This window comes from Telopea speciosissima, chromosome 10 (assembly GCF_018873765.1).
Source record: "Telopea speciosissima isolate NSW1024214 ecotype Mountain lineage chromosome 10, Tspe_v1, whole genome shotgun sequence".
In the NCBI taxonomy this organism is placed as follows: Eukaryota; Viridiplantae; Streptophyta; class Magnoliopsida; order Proteales; family Proteaceae; genus Telopea; species Telopea speciosissima.
The window spans coordinates 47238532-47262713 of NC_057925.1; the positions used below are offsets into that span (position 1 = coordinate 47238532).

The following is a 24182-nucleotide window of genomic DNA, read 5'->3' on the forward strand; positions in this document are numbered from 1 at the left end:
GTTTGGTGTGCCAAAGAGCAGGTGGAGGACAGTTTCATTAATGGGGTTAGAGAGAGAAAAATAATTATAAAAGATTTTTCTTTTATTTATTTTTTTTAAAAGGTCAAAAGGGTTATTCTTAGTGTACCCATGATAGTGACAATAAACTATCACCATCTTACGTAGCACGTAAAAGACAAAAATATTTTGCATATAAGACAAAATATCATTATAAGGTTGAAATTTTAAGACTTGTATGATTACATTTTTGTTTCTGGACCTTGTTTCTATTCTAAAAGTAATTTTTTTTTCTGTTACTGAGCCAAATTTCTTGACAAAAAAAACATATTTGGTAAATAGCAAATTCTATTTCTAGGCTAGAAAAGAAAAAAAACGTGTTTGTTATGCGTAGGAATTTGTGTTTCTGGAACTTCGATAAATTATCAAAAATGTCATTGTATACCCAAAACATAGTTGTTGAGGTGACGCCTAAGCAGGTGCCTTCGACGCCTAGTTGGCGTCGCCTTGAATTTTGACCCCTTCCAATGCCTTGGGTCGCCTAGACACTGTGACAACTATGCCCGAAAAAATGGAGGTAGTGGTGGTGGTGGAGGTGATGGTGGTGGCAGTGGTGGAGGTAGAGGTGGTAGTGGAGGAGAGGGTGGCAGCAATGGTGGTGGCGGTGGCAGTGGCGGTGGAGATGGTGGTGATAGTGGTGGCAGCGGTGGTGGAAATGGTGACGGTGCAGTGGCGATGGTGGAGGTGGTGGTGGTTTGATGGCGGTGGTGGTGGAAGTACTGATGGTGGTGGTGGTGTGGTGGCGATAGTGGTAGAGGAGGTGATGGAAATGGTAGGGGTATGGTAGTGTTGAGGCAGTAGCGGTGGTGGTGGCGACGGTATTGGTGGAGGTGGCGGTGGATAAGTCTTAAAATCTCTCAAACAAAAATCCTCACCAGTAAAGACAATAGACAAAGCTTTACTAGAATTGCTCAACCCGAAATACAAAGAGCATCCCAGTGCACAAGGCTCTCTTGGAGCAATTGTATGCAACTTCTCTTGCTCATTCTTAGATAGATGACCAATGCACATGTATTTACTTGAAATTTTAATGGGATGGAATGCTAAGCGCGAGCTCTCTCTCTCTCTCTCTCTCTCTCATGTACAAGCATAGAGACAGATGCAAATCACAATGTTTGCAACAATTGATTTTTGTGAAATAAAGGTCTAGGAGTGGAAGTCTAAGCTGAACCCAAACTACACAACTTGTATTTGAGGCCGCCCCCCCAAAAAAAAAAAAAAAGTCAGCTTCTCCTTCATACACTTTCAATACAAACGAATATAAGACAACAGATAAAACTCAAAATAAGCCTACTCCAGACTAGTTTAGGTTTGGCTTCATGAATTCTGTTCCTGCAGCCCATCTGTGTATGTAAGGAAAAATCTACAATTAGCCTATAAGTAGCTGGATATTTATCCCCTCAATTTCTTCAATTCCATCTAATAGGGTGGTTGAAATGATCACTTTACCTTCTACCCGAACACTGCCTGGGTGGGGTTCACCTCTTTCTATTAGAGGAAATTGAGGAAATTGACGGGTAGGCAAATTAAGGTGATATTTTTCCCTAAGTAGCCAGCTTTCCTCTCTCCACACACATAATGCCAATTCAGCTTATAAATAATAGGGAAAAGTTTTCATACTCGATCGTGTAAAGCATATATGTGAGAGGGTGAGTTTCAAGACATTAATTAATGAGTGGAGATTTATGACTTTTCTCCCAAATAATATACAAATTTTCTTATGTTCACCAAGGAGTGGAGTTCTTATATGTGTAGCTTCTCCCCTCTAATGTGTCATCTAACAAGGAAAATAAGCATTATTCCAAAAACCCTTTCAATAGCCTAATTAAATGGGAACGAATTTCAACCAAAACAAAAAAAAAAAATGGGAACGAATGTATACAAAAACATGGTTCATTCTTATTCAGGTAACTTAAATTTGATTCACATGGAAACTCTCAAGTAATTACAACGGATAGATAAATTATAATTATATATACCTTTTCACATTACCCAAGTGCATGAGTCGTAGCAAAGGCGATCGACTTTTGGTAAGATATCATCGACTAGAACTTTACAATAAACATGCAAGGGCCAATTCAAGTCTTCACCCTACTTTTCTTTCAATTTGAAGGCAAGCAACTTTAGTAAACTTGAATATATATTGGAATAGGAACTTGGAAGTGTAAACCTTCTCTAATAATTACAAGTCAATAATTAATATTATATTATATTATTACTACCTCTGTTTTTCTTATTTTTCAGATCCATCTTTGGCATCGAGTGAAACAAGACTCCCAATGCAGATCTCTGTTTCAATCATACTATCCCTAGCACTTGTTGTAGTCTCTGTTTCAATCGTTTGATCAGGAAAACAAATCCTAAGATTCTTAACCCTTCGTCTACGAGGATCATAGAGAGCCAGAAATTGGGGTTCATTCAGGTACCATGATCCCTGTAGTATAATTTTAACCTTCTTTGAATAACATACAGGCCTGATGATGAACAAAAGATTTGATGGATGTTTAAACGAAAACTGTTTCACCCAAGAGTCTCTCACCCCATATTCCTTCATCACCCAAATCTCAACATGGACCTCGAAGATGTCACGGGAGTATACAGAGTTGTCCTCCAAGAACCTGGATATACCTACAAAACGAATTGCCCTCCTCAAAGTTGGGCATTGGCAACTCTCCAAACTCCTCAGTTTTAAGGTTTAAGAAAATGACAAACCTGGATCCTGTCTCGCGACATACATCCCAATGAAGAACAGAATTTACAAGAACCCCATATTTGAAATTATTGCTGAGGTGAAAGGGCATGTTTGCGGGCATGTCTGCGATCCTTGTCCATGAGTTGGCGCCAAGTGTGTAGATCAACTTCTCCCTGTACAATCCTTACTAACTTGTAATCGCCGGTTACGGGATCGTAACCAAATCCGTATCCAAAGTGATATATGGTTTGCTTGGGAAACTCTATAGGTGTAGTAGGTAGCTTCTTCTGCTTTCTTGTGGAAGGATTCCAGAGGAATATTATGTGCTCCAAATAGCTTTGGTAAGAACCGGTTAAGGCAAACTTTGATATACAAAGTAAGCCATTGCAAGAACCCAAAAATTGGGTTAATTTGGTAAATTGGAGACTTGAGTGGATGATCGAGTTCTATCACCTTTTGTTGTTCGCTAGAATTTAGGTCGACAGAATTCAGGTCAAATAGAGTGAAGATTGGAGTCAGAAAAAATGAGGCTGAGATTGTTATTGGTTGCAAGGGATTGGTTGAGATGAATTTTGATGAAATTAGGTTCGGTTATAAGAACACACCAGAGTTTGGATACACACCTGAACCTTAAAAGAGATTTGACTGTAAGCCTTGAAAGTATGTCCACGATGAGGTCCTCAGGGAGGTTCATGGATGGCATGGTATTCTCTTGGCGTATCTTCTTGTTCTTGACGTCCGCCATGGCTAGGGAAGGTTTTTCTTCAGAGAAAAAAGAAAGACGGAAGACAATTGGTTCCTTTTGCTTTATATATTACAGACTCGCAGCGTGGGGCGGTGAAACTCGAACATCTGATTCCCTAACCTAATTCTTTCCGTTTCTTACTTTACTTCTATTATACTTTTTTTTTTTTTTTTTTTTTTTTTTTTTTGGGGCATTGTTCACTCTCTTATCGGAATTCAACCATTAAAAAAACTCCACTATCGAATAGGAAACTAAAATCATCATTATTAAATAACACTAATAATATTATGGGAGAAAAAATTATATTTAATCTTGTAGGTAGTATATATTTCACTCAGCTAACCACATGTTCATCAGATTAGAATCATGCATTAATGACCATTGATTCAATTTAAATATTTAAAAAATATTTGATTTAATTTAATAATGAATTAATAATAATCTAATCTTGTTAAAATACTGCTTGAATGGATTACAAGTTTAGATTTACCAAAAATAAATTAGTTAACAAGTAGGAGAGAAAATCTCTCCCAGTCTCTCCCGGCAATCAAAAAACACTCCCTTAATTAAATAAGGTAGATATAATCACACCCTCACTCTTGCTTGGTGAATCCACAAAATCTCAAAACGTTTATTACTCTCTTTCTATTTTTTATTTCAAAAAATCTTTGTTTATTCTCAATGATATCTCTCCCCCTCTTGCTTGTTTGCTGAATCCACATAATCTCAAAACGTTTTTGCTGTTTTTTTTTTTTTAATTTTTAAAAAACCTCCTCTATTCTAACAATCTCTTTCTCTCAAGGGTAACGATCTAATCAATCTTGCTTGCAATCACATAATCTCAAAACGTTTTTTGCTGTTTTTTTTTTTTTTTTTAATTTTTAAAAAAACCTCCTCTATTCTAACAATCTCTCTTTCTCTCTCAAGGGTAAACGATCCTGACTGATACAGATCGGTATCTGCTACGATCAATACTGATTTATGGCCGATCCTGTATTAGTGGATCGATACGGACAAAGGTAAAAATGAACAAAACAATCTAATTTTTGAACAAAAAAGTGTAAATCTAATCGACAGATCGATTTGGATCGGTATCGACTGAGACCAAGACCAATTCCTGGCCAATCCTATATCAGTGGGTCAGTACAAACAAGGACATAAAATATATTAAAGAAAAAATAAATTTTTTTTTAAAGAAAATAGGGTAACCTAACCAATGCGATGGGATACATATCGTTTCAGATCGGTATCAGTGGAGATGGAGATCGATATCAATTTCTAGCCGATCCTATATCGGTGGATCAGTATGGACTACGAATAAGGGTAAAAAATGTAATTTTTTTTTAAGAAAACAGGGGTAAACCTAACCGATCCTGACCGACATGAATCGGTATCTACTGAGACCGACACCGATTCTTGGCCAATCATATATCGATGAATTAGTGCGAACAAGGGTAAAAATATTAAAAAAATAATAATTCTTTTAAAGAAAATTGGGTAAACTAACCGATGCAGACCGATCCATGTTGCTAGGGATCGGTTAGGTTTACCCCTATTTTCTTTTTAAAAAAAAAATTAGATTTTTTTTACATTTTACCATTGTCCGTATCGATCCACAGATACGGTATCTGCCAGGAATCGGTATCGTTCTCCATCTCCACCGATACTGATCCAGGACAGTATTTATCAAACTGCATTGGTTAGGTTACCCTATTCTCTTAAAAAAAAAAATAGTTTTCTTTTATAATATATTTTTACCCTTGTCTATTCTGACCCATCGATAGAAGAACGGCCAGGAATCGGTATCGGTCTCTATCGGTTAGGTTTACCCTTTTTTTCGTTCAAAATTAGATTTTTTATTTATATTTTGATTCTTGTCCATACCAACCCATCGATACGGGATCAGCCAGGAATCAGTATCGGTATTTGCTAAGAAATTGAAGAGAGAGAGAGAGAGAGAGATCATTGAGAATAAAGAAAGATTTTTCGGAAAAAAAGAAGAAGCAAGAAACGTTTTGAGATTTTGAAGATTCAGCAAGAGAGAGAGGGTTAGAGGGCAGATATCATTGAGAATAAAGAAGTATTTTTTGAAAAAAAACATAAAAAAAACAAACAAATGAGATAGGTAGAGAATGATAATATCCACCTTTTTAATTAAGGTTTTTTTTTTAATTGCCTTAATTTAATGAGAGAGAATAGGAGAGTTTTTCTCTCCATAATTGGTAACCGATTTACTTTTGATAAATCTAAACTTGTAACCCATCTAACCAAGATTTCAATAATATTAAAATATTATTAACGTATTATTAAATTAAGTCAAAAAAAAATTTTAATACCTAAAATGAATCAATGGTCATTAATGCATGATTCTAATCTGATGAATATGAGATTAACTGTGTGAAATATACACTCCCTACAAGACCAATCAGGTAAAGTTCGTTCTCTCTAATAATATTTTCAATTTCACTCTACACACTCTTTGGAAGGAAGTTGGGGAACCCAAGACATGCGTCTCACCACCCCTTATTACTTCTAGCCCTTGATTGACTCACTTTCCCTTATTATCCTGTCCAACAAAAATTTATAATATGTGCAGGGTTTTCATGTAATCTTACGTCTGGGTTTTCGATCTTCTCCAAAAAAAAAATTTTCTTTATTTCTTCATCTAATTGAAGAATAAGAAAATGGGAAAATAATCTCAATCTTAAAGCATGGTACATGCGTCAATGCCCTGACCAAGGAGAGAGTGCATATGGGCATCGACCATAAAGGGCGTGGTGATCATTTCACACTCCCGTATGTGTAGGTGCATGTACACACTCCTGGGCATAGAACACTTTCATTAAGAAAATTTTTCTCTTGCTTCCTATTTTAATACATTTTATTTTGGAGAAATTTTCACGTACCTCTTCTGAGATATCACGTAATTATAAAATCACCCGTCAATTTTGGAAATTTCTTGTCTCCCCAACTTTTCTAAAAAGTTAACACATGCTCCCATTCCGTTAGTATAGGACTAACAATGTTAAAATCAATGGTGTTTCTGAAGCACCAGGAGCACCATGATTGGGGAGAGAGAAGAAAATTAACCCTAAAGGAAGGATACCTGTAACGCAACTCATCTTCCCTTTTTTCAAACCCTAAACGATTTGGGGAAGATGAGTTGCAAGTTTTTTTTCTCTTTTATTCACTTTACCCCATTGATTTTAACGTTGTTAGTCGTACACTAACGGAATGGGAGCACGTGTTAACTTTTTAGAAAACTAGGGGATATGCAAAATTTCCCAAAATTGATGGGTGTTTTTGTAATTATGTGATACCTTAGGAGAGGTACGTGAAAATTTTCTAAAAATAAAATTTATTAAAATAGAAAGCAAAAAAAAAAGTTTTCTTAATAAAATTGTTCTCTATCCAGGAGTGTACAAATGACCACCACACCCTTTCTGGTCGATGTCCATATGTACTCTCTCATTGGTCGGAACATTGACGCATGTACAACGCTCCCAAATAGAGATCATTTCCCCATTTTCTTATTCTTCAATTAGATGAAGAAACAAAGGAAAAGCAATTTTGGAGAAGAAAACCCAAACATAAGATGAAAAGCTAAATGATGCAAGAGTGAACAAAGCAGATGGGGAGCACAGCCATTACACTCCTATGTTCTCTCATATTCAATTGCATGACCCATTTTGCATTGCACAATATGTCTTATAATTTCAATGATTCAGAAATGTTCAAATAACACTAAGAATGTCACTTTTATTGTTACAGGTCCAACCTTAAGGCATTAGGTGCAAAAAGCTTCTCAAGTACGTGTATGAAGACATAGAAGACCTAAACAGATGGATGTGGAAATATAAATCTATAACTTTCAACATCTCAACACTCTCTTTCATTTATGGTGTTGGCATACTTAACTCTATACGTGGACAAAACAATTTAGGTGACATGGATGTTGATATCATGTTGGAGGGTCCAACTTAAAACCTTAACACATTAGATGAAAAGAACTCCTCAAGTATATGAAGGCAGCAAGGACCTGAGCAAACCGATGTGGAATTATATATCTATGATACATCTCAACACTTATTGCAAGAATAGAATTGCTGTATTTATATTGGATTGCATTGACACTGATCATTTTAATTAATTTAGAAACACTGAAATATTTGACGAATACTCACCTGAACCTTTGAAGAGACTTGACACGGTTTGTGTGTCTACTTTATGGGTCTTTAGCTCAAATTGGTAGAGCACTTGGAACATGAGTATGTTCCAAGGGGATGGTGAGTTAGGTGAGTTCTAGCATCAAAGATAAGTATGCTGAGTATATTTCAACTCATACAAGATGAGGGGAAATTTAGTTGCAATAGTACATGAAGTGATGTTTAATATCTCAAGTAGTCCCTTTTCAAAATTAGAGGAACAAACCTGAGTTTCACTGATAAATCATAGATGAAACTCATGGTGCTGCTGCTATTGAAATTTGATTTCTTGAGGGGTTTTTTTCCCCTTGGTTCTTTAAAATTCTGGTTGAAGAAGTCCTTCAACAGAATTTGCAGCAACAGCATGAAACAAGAGCCCATTGGTTTGCAGCACTTACTACACCTGCTGACTCCATTGATATTGTAATAAAAAAAAAAAAAAAAAATTAATAAATTTTGGGATGCTGTTTTCTGGGCGGCAGCGCAGGCTGCACCCGGACACATGGGAGTGCGGCGCAATGACCATCCTATCCCCCTAAGTGGGAAGCCCATGTGCCTTGGCTCTGCCTGCACTGCGACCCAGAGATCATTTTTCCCAAATTTTATTTTAGATCAAGAAAGGTAGAGAGCGCCACCACAACTTTTAATGATTATGAAAAGAAAAAAAAAATCAATTACAATCTAATGAGGGGGACTAGGGGGACTAGAGCCTACCGTAAGTACAAACTTCTTACAGAATTGAGAAAGTAACAAGAAAAAAAAGTAGACAGAGAAAAGAAGAGGGAGGTGATGGTGGACGAGAGGCGTCTTCTTTTTCTGTTTCTTGGCATTGAGTGGAACAAGACACCCCAGTCCCAATGCAGATCTCAAGACTCCCAACACACATCTGTTTTTTCTCTTTTCTACTTCGTCTTCTTTTTGTTTCTGCTTCTTGGCATTGAGTGGAACGAGACTCCCAACGCAGATCAAGAGATTCCCATTGCAGATCTCTCTTTGAAAACAATCTGGAACATTAATAATCCTAAGTTTCCTAGTGCTTTGACTAGGAGGATCATACATGGACGGTGCAGTAAAATTCTTTTCGAGTAAAACTTCCCCATTCTTTAAATAACATATAGGTTTTAAGCCGTAATCCAAATACCCTTTTGTGTGGATTGAGAACTGTTTCTCCCAAGAGTCTCTCACGCCGTAATCCTTCATCACCCAAATCTCAACTCGTTTACCACTGTAGATGTGACAGAGCAGACAGAGTTGTCCTCCAAGAACACAGATGTCCAAGTCTGGCGGTTCACTGTCCACAAGATGAGGCAGTAGCACCTCTCCATACCCTTCATCTTGAAGATCAAAGGAACCGATAATAGTGGAGCAAGTGTCAGGATCCCTCTTGCGAATTCCAATCCAATGAAGAGCAGAATTTGCAAGAACCCCACAATTCTCATTACCCATGATGAGAGAGAAGGGCATATCGGCGATTCTTTTCCATAAGTTGGTTTTAAGTGAGTAGACTTGCACCTCTGAAATAAAATAGTCATATTCGGACAGTGCAATTCTTACAAGCTTGTAATCATCGGTGATGGGATCGTAACCAAATCCATAAACAAATTCAAAATCATGGGAACAATCACTAATCTCTATTGGAGTATTAGGTATCTTATGATGCCTTCTAGTAGAAGGATTCCAAAAGAATACGGGAAAGTCTATATCATCGGCTATACAGAGTAAGCCGTTGCAAGAACCCCATATTCTAGATGAACATTCTAGAAAGTCAGGCTGATGATGATCGAGTGTTACCAACAGTTGTTGTTCGGAAGCAACATCTAAGTCGAAAGAGTGGAGAGAATCAAAAGAGTAGAGATTATCAGAAACGAAAATAAGGTTGTTCTCGTAGTTATTTCTTGCAAGGGATCGGTTGAGATGCATCTTGATGAAAGTAGGATTAATTATAAGAGCACACCAGGGTTTGCATACGCACTTGAATCTTAGAAGAGACTTGACTGGAAGCCTAGAAAGTATCTCCACAATGATGTCCTCAGGAAGATTCTTCTTAATTTCCATTGCCTCTGCTTCGCTTATCTCCTCTTTGACATCCACCATCGCTATGGACTGGAATAGAGAGAAATATATGAGTTGAAATCTACACAACACCCATGTTTTAAACCCCTTCCAAGCCTCACCCCTACCCCACTTCACCAACATTGAGGAAGATGAGAAACGTTAGTGAATATTGACGGATATTGAGTTTTTTTTTTTTTTTTGAGTAAACACGGATATTGAGATTTCCTTACCTCTAATTCGGATTTCCTTTAAGAGTCTCTCATTCTTTGTAAACTTTTATTTATGTAAGTTATGTATATCACATTCTTTATAGATTTCTATTTATATAAGGCATATATATTACAGGGTTTTATCCTTTCAAGTACGGTACACACTTAGAATCTGACTGTGAAAACATGGGTAGCGACGTCTTTTGATCTTCTAAAGTGTTTGGTGGACGATTGGATTCTCAAGTACATATATGACATGTCATATCATGTCTTACTTAAATAGAAGTTTAGAAAGAATAGGAGATTGCTTGGGAAGACTGAATTAGAGGTTCGCCGAATGAGACATTCAACCGGTGAACTGACCGGATACACACCAGGCCCCGCCCTGGCCCGCTGGATGCTAATTGAACGCACCCTAGGCGGGGTGCTCGCTGGAGAGGTATAAGATCCCAGGAATGTATAGAAAAAAAATAAACAAACTAAGTAACGGGACACAAGGCTCTTATATAGCGTAGTTGGAATAACTCCTCTCCCCATTAGACTCCCAACAGAAGTAGCCCTCCCTCAAAGGATAAAGTCATTGGGTAGTGTTTGGGTACACCCATTACACACCACAACCCAACCCAGGCCAAAGTCCAGCCGGCTAACAATCATATGCCCTATTAGTTTTGGAGTTTAGCTTGGCTATTGGATTTGGAGGTTTTATTTTTAGTTTGAGGGTTCTCTGAGGTAGTGGTATTAGCATAGGGGATCGCACATACCAGGGCATGTTTTGGCAGTTTATACCAAAAGGAGTAGAGAAGAGCTGCTAACTTAGCCCACCCACAATGGTTCCGGCTAATTTCGAGCTGATTTGGATTAGAATTGATGGACATGATATTGAACTAGTTGTATAGGGGAACGCATCAATCGGGGCCTGTTTTGACTGTTTGTCAATAGTGAGGAGAGAGGAGTTGGTCTTAGCCCACCCATGATTAGGAATGTAAATGGATACCCGAAAATTTGAATTTGATTTGCATTCGTATTCGTTTAGGGATATCCGTATCCATTTAGGGATATTCAAATTTTTATTCAAATAATCCGAAAAAAATTTATCCAATTGGAATAAATATCGAAGTAATGATATAGAGGGTTTTTGAAGATTCAATAGGCCGGTTCTAAAGAATGAGAAAATGAGAATTATGAGACTAGAACATAGATTGAGGATGAATTGTATCTGTTTTGTTTTGTTTTTTTTTTTTTTTTTTTTTTTTGTGGGGGGGGGGGGAGGGAGAGGAAGGTCTGAGTTACACAAGTCAGACATGTAAACGAATAGTAAAAAATCCGAATTCAATTCGCATCCATATCCATTTAGGGAATTTATATTTGACAAAGAATATCTAGATCCGATCACATTCGATCCGTATCTTATTCGTTTACATCCCCACCTACAATGACTGACAGCTGAGAGAGGCTTTTCCCTTATTTTTATAATCAGATTGGTGCTCGAAATCACCTCAATTTCAGTTTAAATTTTGACCTGATTGGACACAATCAACCATTGTGGAGAAAACTTAAAGCATGTTTTTATAAATCGGATTGGATTAGAGAGTATCACCAATTTAGACCTAGAACTACTGACCTCTGACTCATATTCACCTCTCACAATATCTGAGTGAAAAAACGTTTTCAGTCTTGCCAATTTCTATCTTATTTGGATTGGAATTGATGGACACCAATCCCATTTCTGATATCAAGTATTTAAACCTTGACTTGAATTGTGGTCAATATCTGTTGACCAGATGGTTCGCTCTAGTTTTTTTAAAATTGATTGGTGTTATCATATGTGAATCAAGACCGTCTATCCAACTTCATGCTTTTCCCTTGGGACTCTGGGACAAGAATATTGGAAAGAGGTTAGAGCTCAAATCAAGGTTTAAAAATTAAAATTAATAAAAGAGCACAGGATCAATCTTCAATTCTTCACTAGTTCCAATTCAACAATCGGTTGGATCATATCGAAATGAAGAAAAAAAAATTATATTAAAATAGGACGCAAAGGAAAAGGTTTTCTTAATGTAAGTGTTCTGTCCGGGAGTGTACACATGAGCCAGACACAAGGGAATGCGAAATGACCAGCACACCCTTTTTGGTCGATGCCTATACTTGCTCTCTCATTGGCTTGGGCACTAACGGAGGAGCCACGCTCCCAGAGTTCATTTTCGCATTTTCTTATTCTTCAATTAGATGAAGAAAACAGAAAAAAAGGAATTTTGGAGAAGAAAACCAAAAACATCCCTCACGTCGTAATCCTTCATCATCCAAATATCAACATAGATGAAATAGAAGTGACAGAGCATGCAGAGTTATCCTCCAAGAACCTCAACATTCCAAGGAATCTTATAGTCCACTATGTCAGGCAGTGGCACCTTTCCATACTCCTCATCTTTAAGGTCATAGGAAAGTGACCTGACTTCCCGTCTTGCAAATTGCAACCCAATGAAGAGTAGAATTTGCAAGAACCCCATTGTTAACGATGACATGGAAGCACAAGTTGTCATTGATCCATCCAAATCGTGAGTTGGTGCCAAGGTGGAAAGGCATGTCACCGATCCTTCTCCATGAGTTGCTGTTAAGAGAGTATACCTTTGCCTCCGAATGCCAAGAGTCCTCATTGTGATCTCTATAAAACTGCAAAACCCTTACCAGCTTGTAATCTTCGGTGGTGGAATCATAACCGAATCCGTATCCAAGATGGCAATTTTTTACTCTGACGAGAAGCTTTATAGGTGTAATGGCAAGCGTCTGATGCCTTCTGGTAGAAGGATTCCACAGGAATATGTCATTTCCATATTTTGTAGACATACAGAGTAAGCCATTGCAAGAACCCAATACTTCTGTTTCGGTTTCTTGATATTAAGATTTTATCGAATGATTGAGTTCTACTGCCTCTTGTTTTTCGCAAGAATCTAAGTCTACAAAAGTAGAGATAGGAGGAATTTCTACTCTAGTCAAAAACTTCATTGACTAGAGTAAGCCAATCAACAACTTCATCAGGTGATTCATTACCTGTGAAATCAAGAATATCCCCGTTTAGCTTACGATTCCAGTCCTGCTCATGTGGAGGTTGAGGAGGGCATGGGTTTCTGGCTCGCGGTCCTCTTCCCCGAGCATGGCGCAAATCTTCATCTGCAAATCTTCATCCGCAGCTTGACATCAAAGGATAGCTGTATCGGCTTGGGCAGCATCATCGCATGTCTCAACTTTTGCAACACGGGCTGTACGTCCTCCATGGTGTGGTGCTATGAGAACAATCTTCTCTTCGTTCCGGCTTTGATACTAAAATAGTGTGGATCGCTCAATAGAAGAGAGATTGAGAGCGGCAAAACGTTATCGCGTGTATTTAAGGTTGGAAGGGGTTGATATTTTATGTGGCGATGGAGGGCTTGAGAGGGCTGGTGAGATGGAGGGTAACGTGAATGGGAGAGAGAGAAGGAGAGAGGCGAGAATGAGAGGGGGAGAGGGTGGAATGGTGGAGGTGAGATGATGGAGAGGGGCTGCTGCTCTTTTGGGCCGCGGGTGGACACTCTCTTCAAGGAGAGGACAGCTCTTCAAGGCTATCGATGGGAGGCTCTTCAAGTCCTGAGGAGGCCGATCTCTTCAAGGATCGGTTGGAGCTAGGCTACACAATCAAATGGCTTTCAATCTTCTGAAATTTCATTCCATGGATGGGGATTTAAAGCCCATAAACTGATTACAAATAAGAAGGAAAAATAGAAACTAGGAATGATGGAAGCTTTCTTAAACTATTAAAACTTGCGACCCAAGTTGCATTACATAAGAGATCCTACGCACATATGGAAACTAGTAAATAGGAAAACAAATAATCCTATGTACATATGGAAACTAGGAAATAGGAAAGTAAATAATCTAAGAATCTAAAAGATATGCTAGGACGCCAATGACTTGCACTCCAAGGACTGATGTGGTGCCTAGGCGAGGTAGCGAAGGCGTTGGGAAGGTTGGCGAATCCGCGTGGAGCGCCTAAGCTCTTTGGGGTAGTTGTGATCACGGTCCACCCGATCTGCCATATCGGATGCTACATCAATATATTAATGGTAAATAGAAAGTAGATGAGATTATATGTTGTTCTATTGGGTGATCAGCTGCTATGTCTGCTAATATCATAGTGGATTCTCATATGTTGTGTTCTTTTGGCTAGTGTCTACTAAGAGTGAAAATAAAAATAAAAATGTATTAAAATAGGAAGCAAAAGATAAAGTTTTCTTATGAAAGTGTTCTTTGTCTGGGAGAATGCACCTCCGCCCAGACATAGGGGAGTGCAAAATGACCACCGCGCTTTTTTTGGTCGATGCCCATACTTGCTCTCTCATTGGCCGGGGCATTGACGCAAGTGCCACGCTCCTGATAGAGTTCATTTTCTCATTTTCTTATTCTTCCATTAGATGAAGAAACAAAGAAAAAGAAATTTTGGAGAAGAAAACCAAAATATATGATAAAAGGCCAAATTAGGGGTGCAAGTTTGGCCCTGCTGGCCCAAACTCACCCTAAGCTCGAACAGAGCCTGGGCTAAGATATTTGGCACTGAGGACGGGTTAGGGCTGGAAATTTCTGGCCTTGAGTCAGGGTCGGGTCGGGTTAGGGTTGAGACCTCGGGCTAAGTCTGGCCCAGCTTTAAGTTATACTATAAAATATATATTGATATAATATATTTATTATAAACTTTAAACGTCACCCACTTTTTGTTATATAATATATTATATATGAAGACAATAAGGGAGATAATACATGTTATTACAGTGTTACTTTATGTAAAATAAATTGATAATTTCTCCCGGGTCCATTCCAGCCCATACATTTCCTTCCCCTCCCCATGATCATGGCCAATCAGGGTCAGGGTTGGATTTTTTTGGCCCTAAATCAAGGTCGGGCCGGAGCCCAGGTATGGAGACTTAGGATTGGGTTACGGTTCTATAAAGCCTGGCCCAACTCGACCCTGTTGCAGCCCTAGGCCAAATGATGCAAGAATGACAAAGCAAATGGAGAGCATAGCGACTACACTTTTATTTTCAGTCATATTCCATTGTATGACCAATTTTGCATTGCACAATATGTCTTGTATTTTCAATGGTTCAAAAATGTTCAAATAAGACTAAGAATATCACTCTTATTGTTGGAGGTTCAACCCAAAACCTTAAGGCATTAGGTGAAAAATGCTTCTCAAGTACGTAAAGTAATAGAAGACCTGAACAAATGGATGTGGAAATATAAATCTATAACTTTCAACATCTCAACACTCCCTCTCATGTATAGTTTTGACATACTTAACTCTATACGAGGACAAATGATTTAGGGAGGATAACAAAGTGACATGGGCACTAATATCATGTTGGAGAGTCCAACTCAAAACCTAATATCAGAGGAAAAGAGCTCTCAAGTATATGAAGGCACCAAGGACCTGAGCAAACCGATGTGGAATTATATCTCTATGATTCTGAACATCTCAACACCTATTGCAAGAATATAATTATTGTATTTATATTGGATTGCATTGGCATTGATTATTCTAACTATTTTAGAGGCACTGAAATATTTGACGCATACTCACTTGAACCTTTGAAGAGACTTGACTGGAAGCCTAGAAAGTATGTCCACATTGGGATCTCAAGAAGGTTCTTGGTTGGCAATGCCACTTATTTAGGAATCTTCTTCTTGTCCACCACCATGGCAACAGACCATGGAGGTTTTTCCCTTCCATGTCACTCAATTAACTTTCCTCATATGTGATGTGGAGGGGTAGGGATGGGACTTGGCTCCTATGCAACACTCTGCCCGGGCTGCACATGCAGCGCTGGACAGAGTGAGGCTCGAAAAGACCGCCTCACCCCTGCCTGAGCGCCTTGTCCGAATAGGGGTGAGGCAGTCTTTTCACGCCTCACTCTGTCCGACGCTGCACATGCAGCCCAGGCAAGGTGCTGGATAAAATCTTTTTCAGTAGGGATGGGGCTTGGAAGGGGTTCAAAACATAGAGGATTTATTTTTTTTACCTTGAACATCAGCGGCAATAAGGATTGGACGCTAAAATGGAACAGAGGTGCGGAGAGTCATGATTACTATGCTGGAAGAAGAAGAAGAAGAATAGACAAATTTTAAGGATGAGGAAATGGAAAATGGAAAGAAACTTAGACCAATGGTAAACGATTATCAGTTGTATAGATCTGAAGAAAAAGAGATGAAAGCCAGTGCTTGTCTGTTTTCACTTATTACATGGTCTCCCGTTGAAGGCTTGATGGTGAATCGATCCCACTATGGAACTATGGGAGGATTCTATCATTGGTGATGGCATTCAGAACAGATATATTTATATATAGTCCATGGAAAGTCAAACCCAGAAAAAGAAGATTTGTTTTGTAAGTCTTAAAATTTCAACAACAAAAATCCTCACCAGTAAAGGCAACAGACAAAGCTTTACTAGAATTCCTCAAACCGAAATATAAAGAGCATTCCAGTGCACAAGGCTCCCTTGGAGCAGTTCTATGCAACTTCTCTTGCACATTCTCAGATAGATGACCAGTCCACATGTATTTACTTGAAATTTTAATGGGATGGAATGCTAAGCTCTCTCTCTCTCTCTCTTTTATGCATGCAAAGAGACAGATATGAATTGCAATGTTTGCAACAATTGATTTTTGTGAACTAAAGGTTTAGGAGTGGAAGTCTAAGCTGAACCCAACTTACACAACTCGTATTTGAGCCCTTTATCCTCTCAATTTGCCTGTCCGTACTTGACGTCAAGTACATCTAACAGAGGGGATGAAAATGACTATTCTACCCCCTGCCCAAACACACTGCCCGAGATGGGGTCCACATGGGGTCCACCTCCCTCTATTAGATGTACTTGACCTCAAGTATGGGTAGGCAAATTAAGAGGATAAAAATCCCCCCCCCCCTTCCCCCTTCCCAGCACAAAAAAGGTCAGCTTCTCTTTCATAAACTTTCAATACAAAGGGATACAGGACAATAGATAAAACTCAAAATATACCTACTCTAGACTACTTTGGGTTTGGCTTCAAGATTTCTATTCCTGCAGCCCATGTATGTATGTAAGGAAAAATCTACAATTAGCCTATAAGTGGCCAGCTTTCCTCTCTCCACACACATAATGCCAATTCAGCATATAAATAATATACAAATTTCACTATGTTCAGCAAGGAATTCTTATAAGTGCAGCTTCTCCCCTCTAATGTGTCATCTAACAAGGAAAATAAGCATTATTCCAAAAGTACATGCAGCGGCCAATTCAAGTCTTCACTCTACTTGTCCTTCAATTTGAAGGCAAGCAACTTAAAACTTGATGCAAGAATGGAAGACTCATCCATTGGAGTTTTATAGATGAAACAACAATTATTCAGGACGCAAGGGTGCAAATACACCAAAAAAAAACAAAAAACAAAAAACAAAAAAAGAAATTGGAGGAAACAACTGTAAATATATATTGAAATAGGAACTTGAAGTGTAAATCTTCTCCACCAATTACAAGTCAATAATTAATATTATATTATATCATTACCTCTGTTTGTTTGTTATTCTTCCTTTTCTTCTATTTCAGATCCACCTTTGACGTCGAGTGAAACGAGACTCCCAATGCAGATCTCTATTTCAATCCTATACCAAGAACTTGTTATAGTCTCTGTTTCAAAACAAATCCTAAGATTCTTAAACGTTCCTCTACGAGTATCATAGAGAACCAGAAAGTGGGGTTCATTCAGGAACCATGATCCCTTGAGTATAATTATACCCTTCTTTGTATAGCATACAGGCCTGATGATGTACAAAAGATTTGATGGTTGTTTAAACGAAAACTGTTTCACCCAAGAGTCTCTCACACCATATTCCTTCATCACCCAAATCTCAATATGGTCTTGGAAGAAGTCACGGACTATACAGAGTTGTTCTCCAAGAACATCGATATTCGTATAAAACGAATCGTCCTCTTCAAAGTTGGGCATTGGCAACTCTCCAAACTCCTCATTTTTAAGGTCTAAGAAAATGACAAACCTGGATCCTGTCTCGCGATATACATCCCAATGAAGAACAGAATTTGCAAGAACCCCATATTCATAATTAATGCAGAGCTGAAAGGGCATGTTTGCGGGAATGTGTGCGATCCTTCTCCATGAGTTGGTGCTCAGTGTGTAGATCTTCACCTCCGTATCATCAATTTCAACTTCTTCCTGTACAATCCTTACTAACTTGTAATCGTCGGTTGCAGGATCGTAACCAAATCCGTATCCAAAGTGATACACGGTTTTCAGGGGAATCTCTATAGGTGTAGTAGGTAGCTTCTTCTGCTTTCTTGTAGAAGGATTCCAGAGGAATATTATGTCCAAATAGTATTGGTGAGAACAGGTTGTGATATACTTGGATATACAGAGTAAGCCGTTGCAAGAACCCAAAATTTGGGTTTCGTAAATTGGAGACTTGAGTGGATGATCGAGTTCTATCGTCTTTTGTTGTTCGCAAGAATTTAGGTCGACAGAATTTTGGTCGATAGAATGAAGATTTTTGTGGTCTGAGAAAATGAGACTGAGGTTGTTATTGGTTGCAAGGGATCGGTTGAGGTGAGTTTTGATGAAACCAGGATCGGATATTAGAACACACCAGAGTTTGGATACACACCTGAATCTTAAAAGAGACTTGACTGTAAGCCTTAAAAGTATATCCACGATGAGGTCCTCAGGGAGGTTCATGGATGGCATGGTATTCTCTTCGCTCATATTCTTGTTCTTGACGTCCGCCATGGCCAGGGAAGGTTTTTCTTCAGAGAGAAAAGAAAGACGAAAGACAATTGGATCCTTTTACTTTATATATTACAGACTCGCAGCGTGGGGCGGTGAAACTCGAACCTCTCACTCCCTAACCTAAGTCTTACGTTTCTTTTTTTTTCTTTTTTAGTTTTTTTTTAGTTTTTTGGTTGGTTTTTTCAGTCTCATATAGGAATCCAAGCCAATCAAAAGACTCTATCATAGGAAACTAAAACCGTCATTATTAATAATATTAATAATAATACTATTATTATTATTATTATTATTATTATTATTATTATGAGAGAAAAAACTCTACTTGGTCTTGTAGGTAGTGTATATTCTATTCAGCTAATCTCATATTCATCGGATTAGAATCAAGCATTAATGATCATTGATTCATTAAAAAAGTAAGTGATTTAATTTAATTATGGATTAATAATATTTTAATTTTATTGAAATACTGGTTGAATGGGTTACAAGTTTAGATTACGGGTGTAAATGAATAGTGGAAATCCGTTTCCATACCGAAGTCCGTTTAACATTATCCAAATCCATTCGAAATCTAAACAAATGCTGATACGGATAGGCTATAATTATCCAAAAAGCTATATTTACATGTAAACGGATAAAATATCCAATCAAAATCCGTATTCGTATCTGTTTAGCACTATCCGAATCCGTCCAAAAGCTATTCGGATGTGGATGCAAATATAGCACTATCCGAGCTAAATCTGATCTGTTTACACCTTCTTTCTTGCTTGGTGAATCCACAAAATCTCAAAACGTTGCTCTTTTTTTATTTTTTCATTTCAAAAAATCCTTCTTTATTCTCAACGATATCTCTCTCCCTCTTACTGTTGAATCCACAAAATCTCAAAACGTATCTTGCTGTTCTTTTTTTTTTTTTTTTGTTATATTTAAAAAAAACCTCCTTTATTCTCAACAATATCTCTCTCTCAAGGGTAAACCATCCCGATTGATACAGATCGGTATCTGCTCAGATCAATACTGATTCTGGCCATTCTTGTATCATTGGATCAATACGAAAAAGGGTAAAAATGTACAAAAAAATCTAGTTTTTAAATAAAAAAGTATTAACCTAATTGGCAGATCGATTTGGATCGGTATCGACTGAGACCAATACCAATTCCTGACCAACCCCGTATCAGTGGGTCAGTACAAACAAGGGTATAAATATATTAAAATATGTAAATTTTTTTTAAGAAAACAGGGTAACCTAACCGATGCAATCCGATGCATATCATTCCAGACTGGTATCGATGGAGATAGAGATCGATATCGATTCCTGGCCGTTCCTATATTGGTGGATCAGTATGAACAAAGATAAAAAATGTAAATTTTTTTAAAAAAAACATGGGTAGACCTAACCGATCCTGACCAGCACAGATCGGTATCTATTGAGACCGATACCGATTCTTGGCCGATCACATATCGATGGATTAGTACGGATAAGGGTAAAAATATTTAAAAAATAATAATCTCCTTAAAGAAAATTGGGTAACCTAACCGATGCAGACCGATCTGTCGGTCAAGATTGGTTAGGTTTACCTCTGTTTTCTTTAAAAAAAAATTAAAAATTAGATCTTTATCTCGGGGCGATAAAGATCCGTTTTCTCTCCTTTCCTTTTTGAATTCTCTCACCTGGTTTTTTTAATGACGCCCCCCCCCCTTCAATGACTCATCCTTCTTTTTTTTTTAATGTCCCTCATCCACTTTAGGGTTTAGGTCTTTTTTCTATTTTACCCTCTCAAATAATATCTCATTCTTTTTTAGGGTTTTAGATATTTTACCCTTTTACCCGTTGCAACCCTATTTTCTTTTCTTTCTGCTTTCTTTTTCTCTTTTTTATTTTTTGGTTTCAACTTATTCTTTTTCTTCTTGTTCTTCGTTTTTTTGTTTCCCAACACAACAGATAGTATTAGAATCATGACGGAAATAACCAAAGGTCATACTTGGACTTGAACTCTGGACGACATGAAAACAAATGGCCTAGAGAGAAAACAACGCTATTATTTGAGAATGGCAAACGTACAAGAGAATTCACGTCAATGAAGGATTAGCATAGAAAACAAGGACTAAGAGGTAAAATTCTTGGGAATCCGCCGGAATGATGGACGGTAGAGAGAATTCTCAATCTGAGCATACCATCTTCTGATGATAAAAATAGCGACATTCTGATCCCTTTTGAGAAGGAAAGCTCAAACAATGGTTGATCGAGCCTGAAATTGACTTCTCAGGCTACCTACGTATTCCGAATAAATCATGAATCATGTCGGACGTAGTTCCTACCATAGATGATATGCTAGTGTCAAAATGTTGATAGTTAAGTTCCACCATTGCTGAGTGAGCTCGAAGCTACCAAAGGAAATCTCACCGCATCTAGTTTAGGAGGACTTTCTTAGATTGTAATGGGGCTTAGGACTTGGCTTCAAAGGAAAGTAAAATGCTCAAAGTACGCTCCCAGAGTCTACTTAGAATTTGACAACTTTTGCTACCAAGTGTCATTTTTTGTGAGGACTTCCTCTTTGTTGCCCCTACTAGGTTAAGCCCTCAAAGATGTTTATGACCTTCATGGGCCGAGATCTGGGCCGTCTATTTTATATTATTATTATTATTATTATTACTACTAGTACTACTACTACTACTATTATTATTGTTTATTTATTTATTTTTGGTGTCCAAGACAAGGATTGTAGGTAGTCTGTGTATCGTCATTGCCAGGGTGGGTGACATTTATTTATCTTTTATTCCTGACGGTGGTTTTCACCTTTTATGATAAAACATTGATTATACCATCATATAAACCATATTTGTATACATGAGTGCTTGAGTTGGTTATGGTTATATACTGTTCTTGACTTGATTTTTGCATAACTAATTTTATTAATCTTGACAGGCGCCTCAAGGAGTGCATGTAGTCTGCAAAAGCTTTCCAAAAATTAAGATTGTGACATCTGAGATCGAAATTGGTTTGAATGAAGAATACCGTGTCATCCCTGGCATGGGTGAGTTTGGGGACCGATATTTTGGCACAGATGATGAGGACCAGCAAGTTGGGTCCCCGGTATAGCTCAAATGAGAGGTGCTGCACAATAATCCAAGTCTCATGGTATATGTATGTGTGTTCATACAGCTATCAATAGACCAGCAAGGCCTAATCTGCTTTTGGTCTTTCTTTTAATTCTCTTATGCAGGTATCAAGTTCTGACATTGAAACCAGGGTGGATTCCAACTGGAATAATGAGACAGTCAATTTTGTAGTTTTAAATTTGAGTGAACCTACATTTGAAATCTATGTCTCCTTCCAGCTTTAGACACAAGCTGAGGGATATTTGGTTGCAGGTTTCATATCGTGCACATGCTACATGAGCTTGAATCCCTCTTCAATATATAGATTGTACAGCATACCAGTAGTGTCTAGGAAAAAGCATTTTCCAGGATATTTTTGGTAGATGAATTTACAAAAGTGTACCCCTGAGGCCTGACATGCTTCACCCCCTGGTGTACTGTTAATATTTAATTACATGGGTATCTCACATAGCTTCAGCATCCTTTGGCATGTAAAACTATTGCTGGTTGAATTTACTATGTTCACCAAGGAGTTATTATGAGTGCAGCTTCTCCCCTCCAATGTGTCATCTAACAAGGAAAATAGGCATTATTCCAGAAGCCCTTTGAACAACCTAATTAAATGGAAAATGGAAAATGGAAAAACGAAGGTTAAAATAAATGGTTGTTTTAAAGAAATATAATCGCAAAAACACATTATAGGCTATCATATCCCAACATAAAATGCAATAGATGACATCAAATATGTGAACTTAAATTGCGAAGGTTAGAGGTTTAACAACATAGAAAAATGACAAAGGTTTGTGACTGTCATTTTGGTCGGAAACAAGTCTCCTTTTGTCATTCGAAGCTTTTCAGTAAAAATATTTTAGAATTCAAATTGTGATGGTTAGAGGTTTAACAACACAAAAAAAATGACAAATACAAACTTATTGTTATGACTCAATTACTCTCGGATCAGATGTTGAATTAGTTCAATAGTGTTTTTTATTTCAATCATAAACTAATTAGTTTCAAGAAGAGGGGGGGAGGGGGGAATTGTTATCGTCTATGGTTCTCTGACCAGTGCGATTTCTTAGTGCCTTTCACAAGAGGGGAGTGGGACCCACCCGGGGCACTTGACCGAACACTCTGCCCAGGTGGGATCTACCCTCCTCTTGTGAGAGGCACTACGGAACCGCACAGATTAGGGAACCGCATACGATAAAAATTCAGGGGGGAGGGGGGAGGGGAGGAGAGGAGGAGAGGCATACAGAATAAGGTTTCTCATCTCGTCTCACAAAACTCTGTAGGGGTACTCATCCCTCCTAAATAATGTTCACTACCTTCAAGAACATTCATTACATAATAGCAAAACCAATAGATTGCATCTAATTTGGAATGCTTGTTATTGTTTACCAGTTTAGCATTCAACTTCAAATTATCATATTACTTTCACACATGAATAATGCTTGAAATGTACATCTGCAATACCAATTACCATGTCAATAATCCATAAAAAAAAAAAATATTACCATGTCAAATTCCAGTTATATTGTAACCTCTACCAATTGCACCTCTTTTTTTTTCCTTTTCTGCTTCGTCTTCTTTTTCTATTTCTGCTTCTTGGCATTGAGTGGAACAAGACTCCCAACGCAGATCACAAGACTCCCAGTGCAACTCTCTGCTCGAAAACAATCTCGAACGCTATTAATCCTAAATATCTTAGCTCTTCGACTATGGAAATCACACCGAACTTGCGTTCTTAAATTCTTTTGGAGTATAACTTCACTATTCTTTGAAAAACTTAAAGGTCTGTAATAAGACTCTATCCATTCTGTAGAGATCGATAATTGTTTCTCCCAGGAGTCTCTCACGCCGTAATCCTTCGTCACTCAAATCTCAATAGGGACACAATTATCGACACCACCCCTATTGAGGTGACGGAACAGGCAGAGTTGTCCTTCAAGAACATATATAACATTATAGCCCAACTTAGCGTCAACAACTTTAGGCAGTAGCACCTCTCCATACTTTTCATCTGGAAGATCAAAAGAACCAATAATAGTGGAGCAGGTGTCAAGGTTAACGTCCCTCTTGCGAATTCCAAGCCAATGAAGAGCAGAATTTACAAAAACCCCACTATTGCCATTGATACACATCAACTACTTTAATGGCATGATGACGCTGTATGGGGGGTCGGACGTGGTATCCTGTCGGGCATTCCCTGCGTCCCTTAAGGGAGCAGCCACATCATGGTTCTCCAGGCTACGACCGAGATCTATATGCTCGTTTGCAGAGCTATGTGAACAGTTCGTCACCCGTTTCCAAAGCAGCGTCAAG

The 24182-nt window shown here is 38.1% G+C and overlaps 1 protein-coding gene, 1 long non-coding RNA gene and 1 pseudogene across 2 annotated transcripts; 1 reads left to right on the forward strand and 2 right to left on the reverse strand.

Moving 5' to 3' along the window:
• Positions 1-2290: 2290 nt before the first annotated feature.
• Positions 2291-3494, reverse strand: LOC122643658 (annotated as a pseudogene).
• A 4886-nt stretch (positions 3495-8380) lies between these two features.
• Positions 8381-9793, reverse strand: LOC122643659 (F-box protein CPR1-like). The gene has a single exon (XM_043837261.1). It carries the CDS (start codon positions 9791-9793, stop codon positions 8381-8383), a length of 1413 nt encoding a protein of 470 aa, XP_043693196.1.
• Positions 9794-21535: 11742 nt separating this feature from the next.
• On the forward strand, positions 21536-22194 carry LOC122642732. Its single transcript, XR_006330089.1, has 2 exons — positions 21536-21873; positions 21986-22194. It is a non-coding gene; the product is annotated as an uncharacterized LOC122642732 (long non-coding RNA).
• Positions 22195-24182: the final 1988 nt, after the last annotated feature.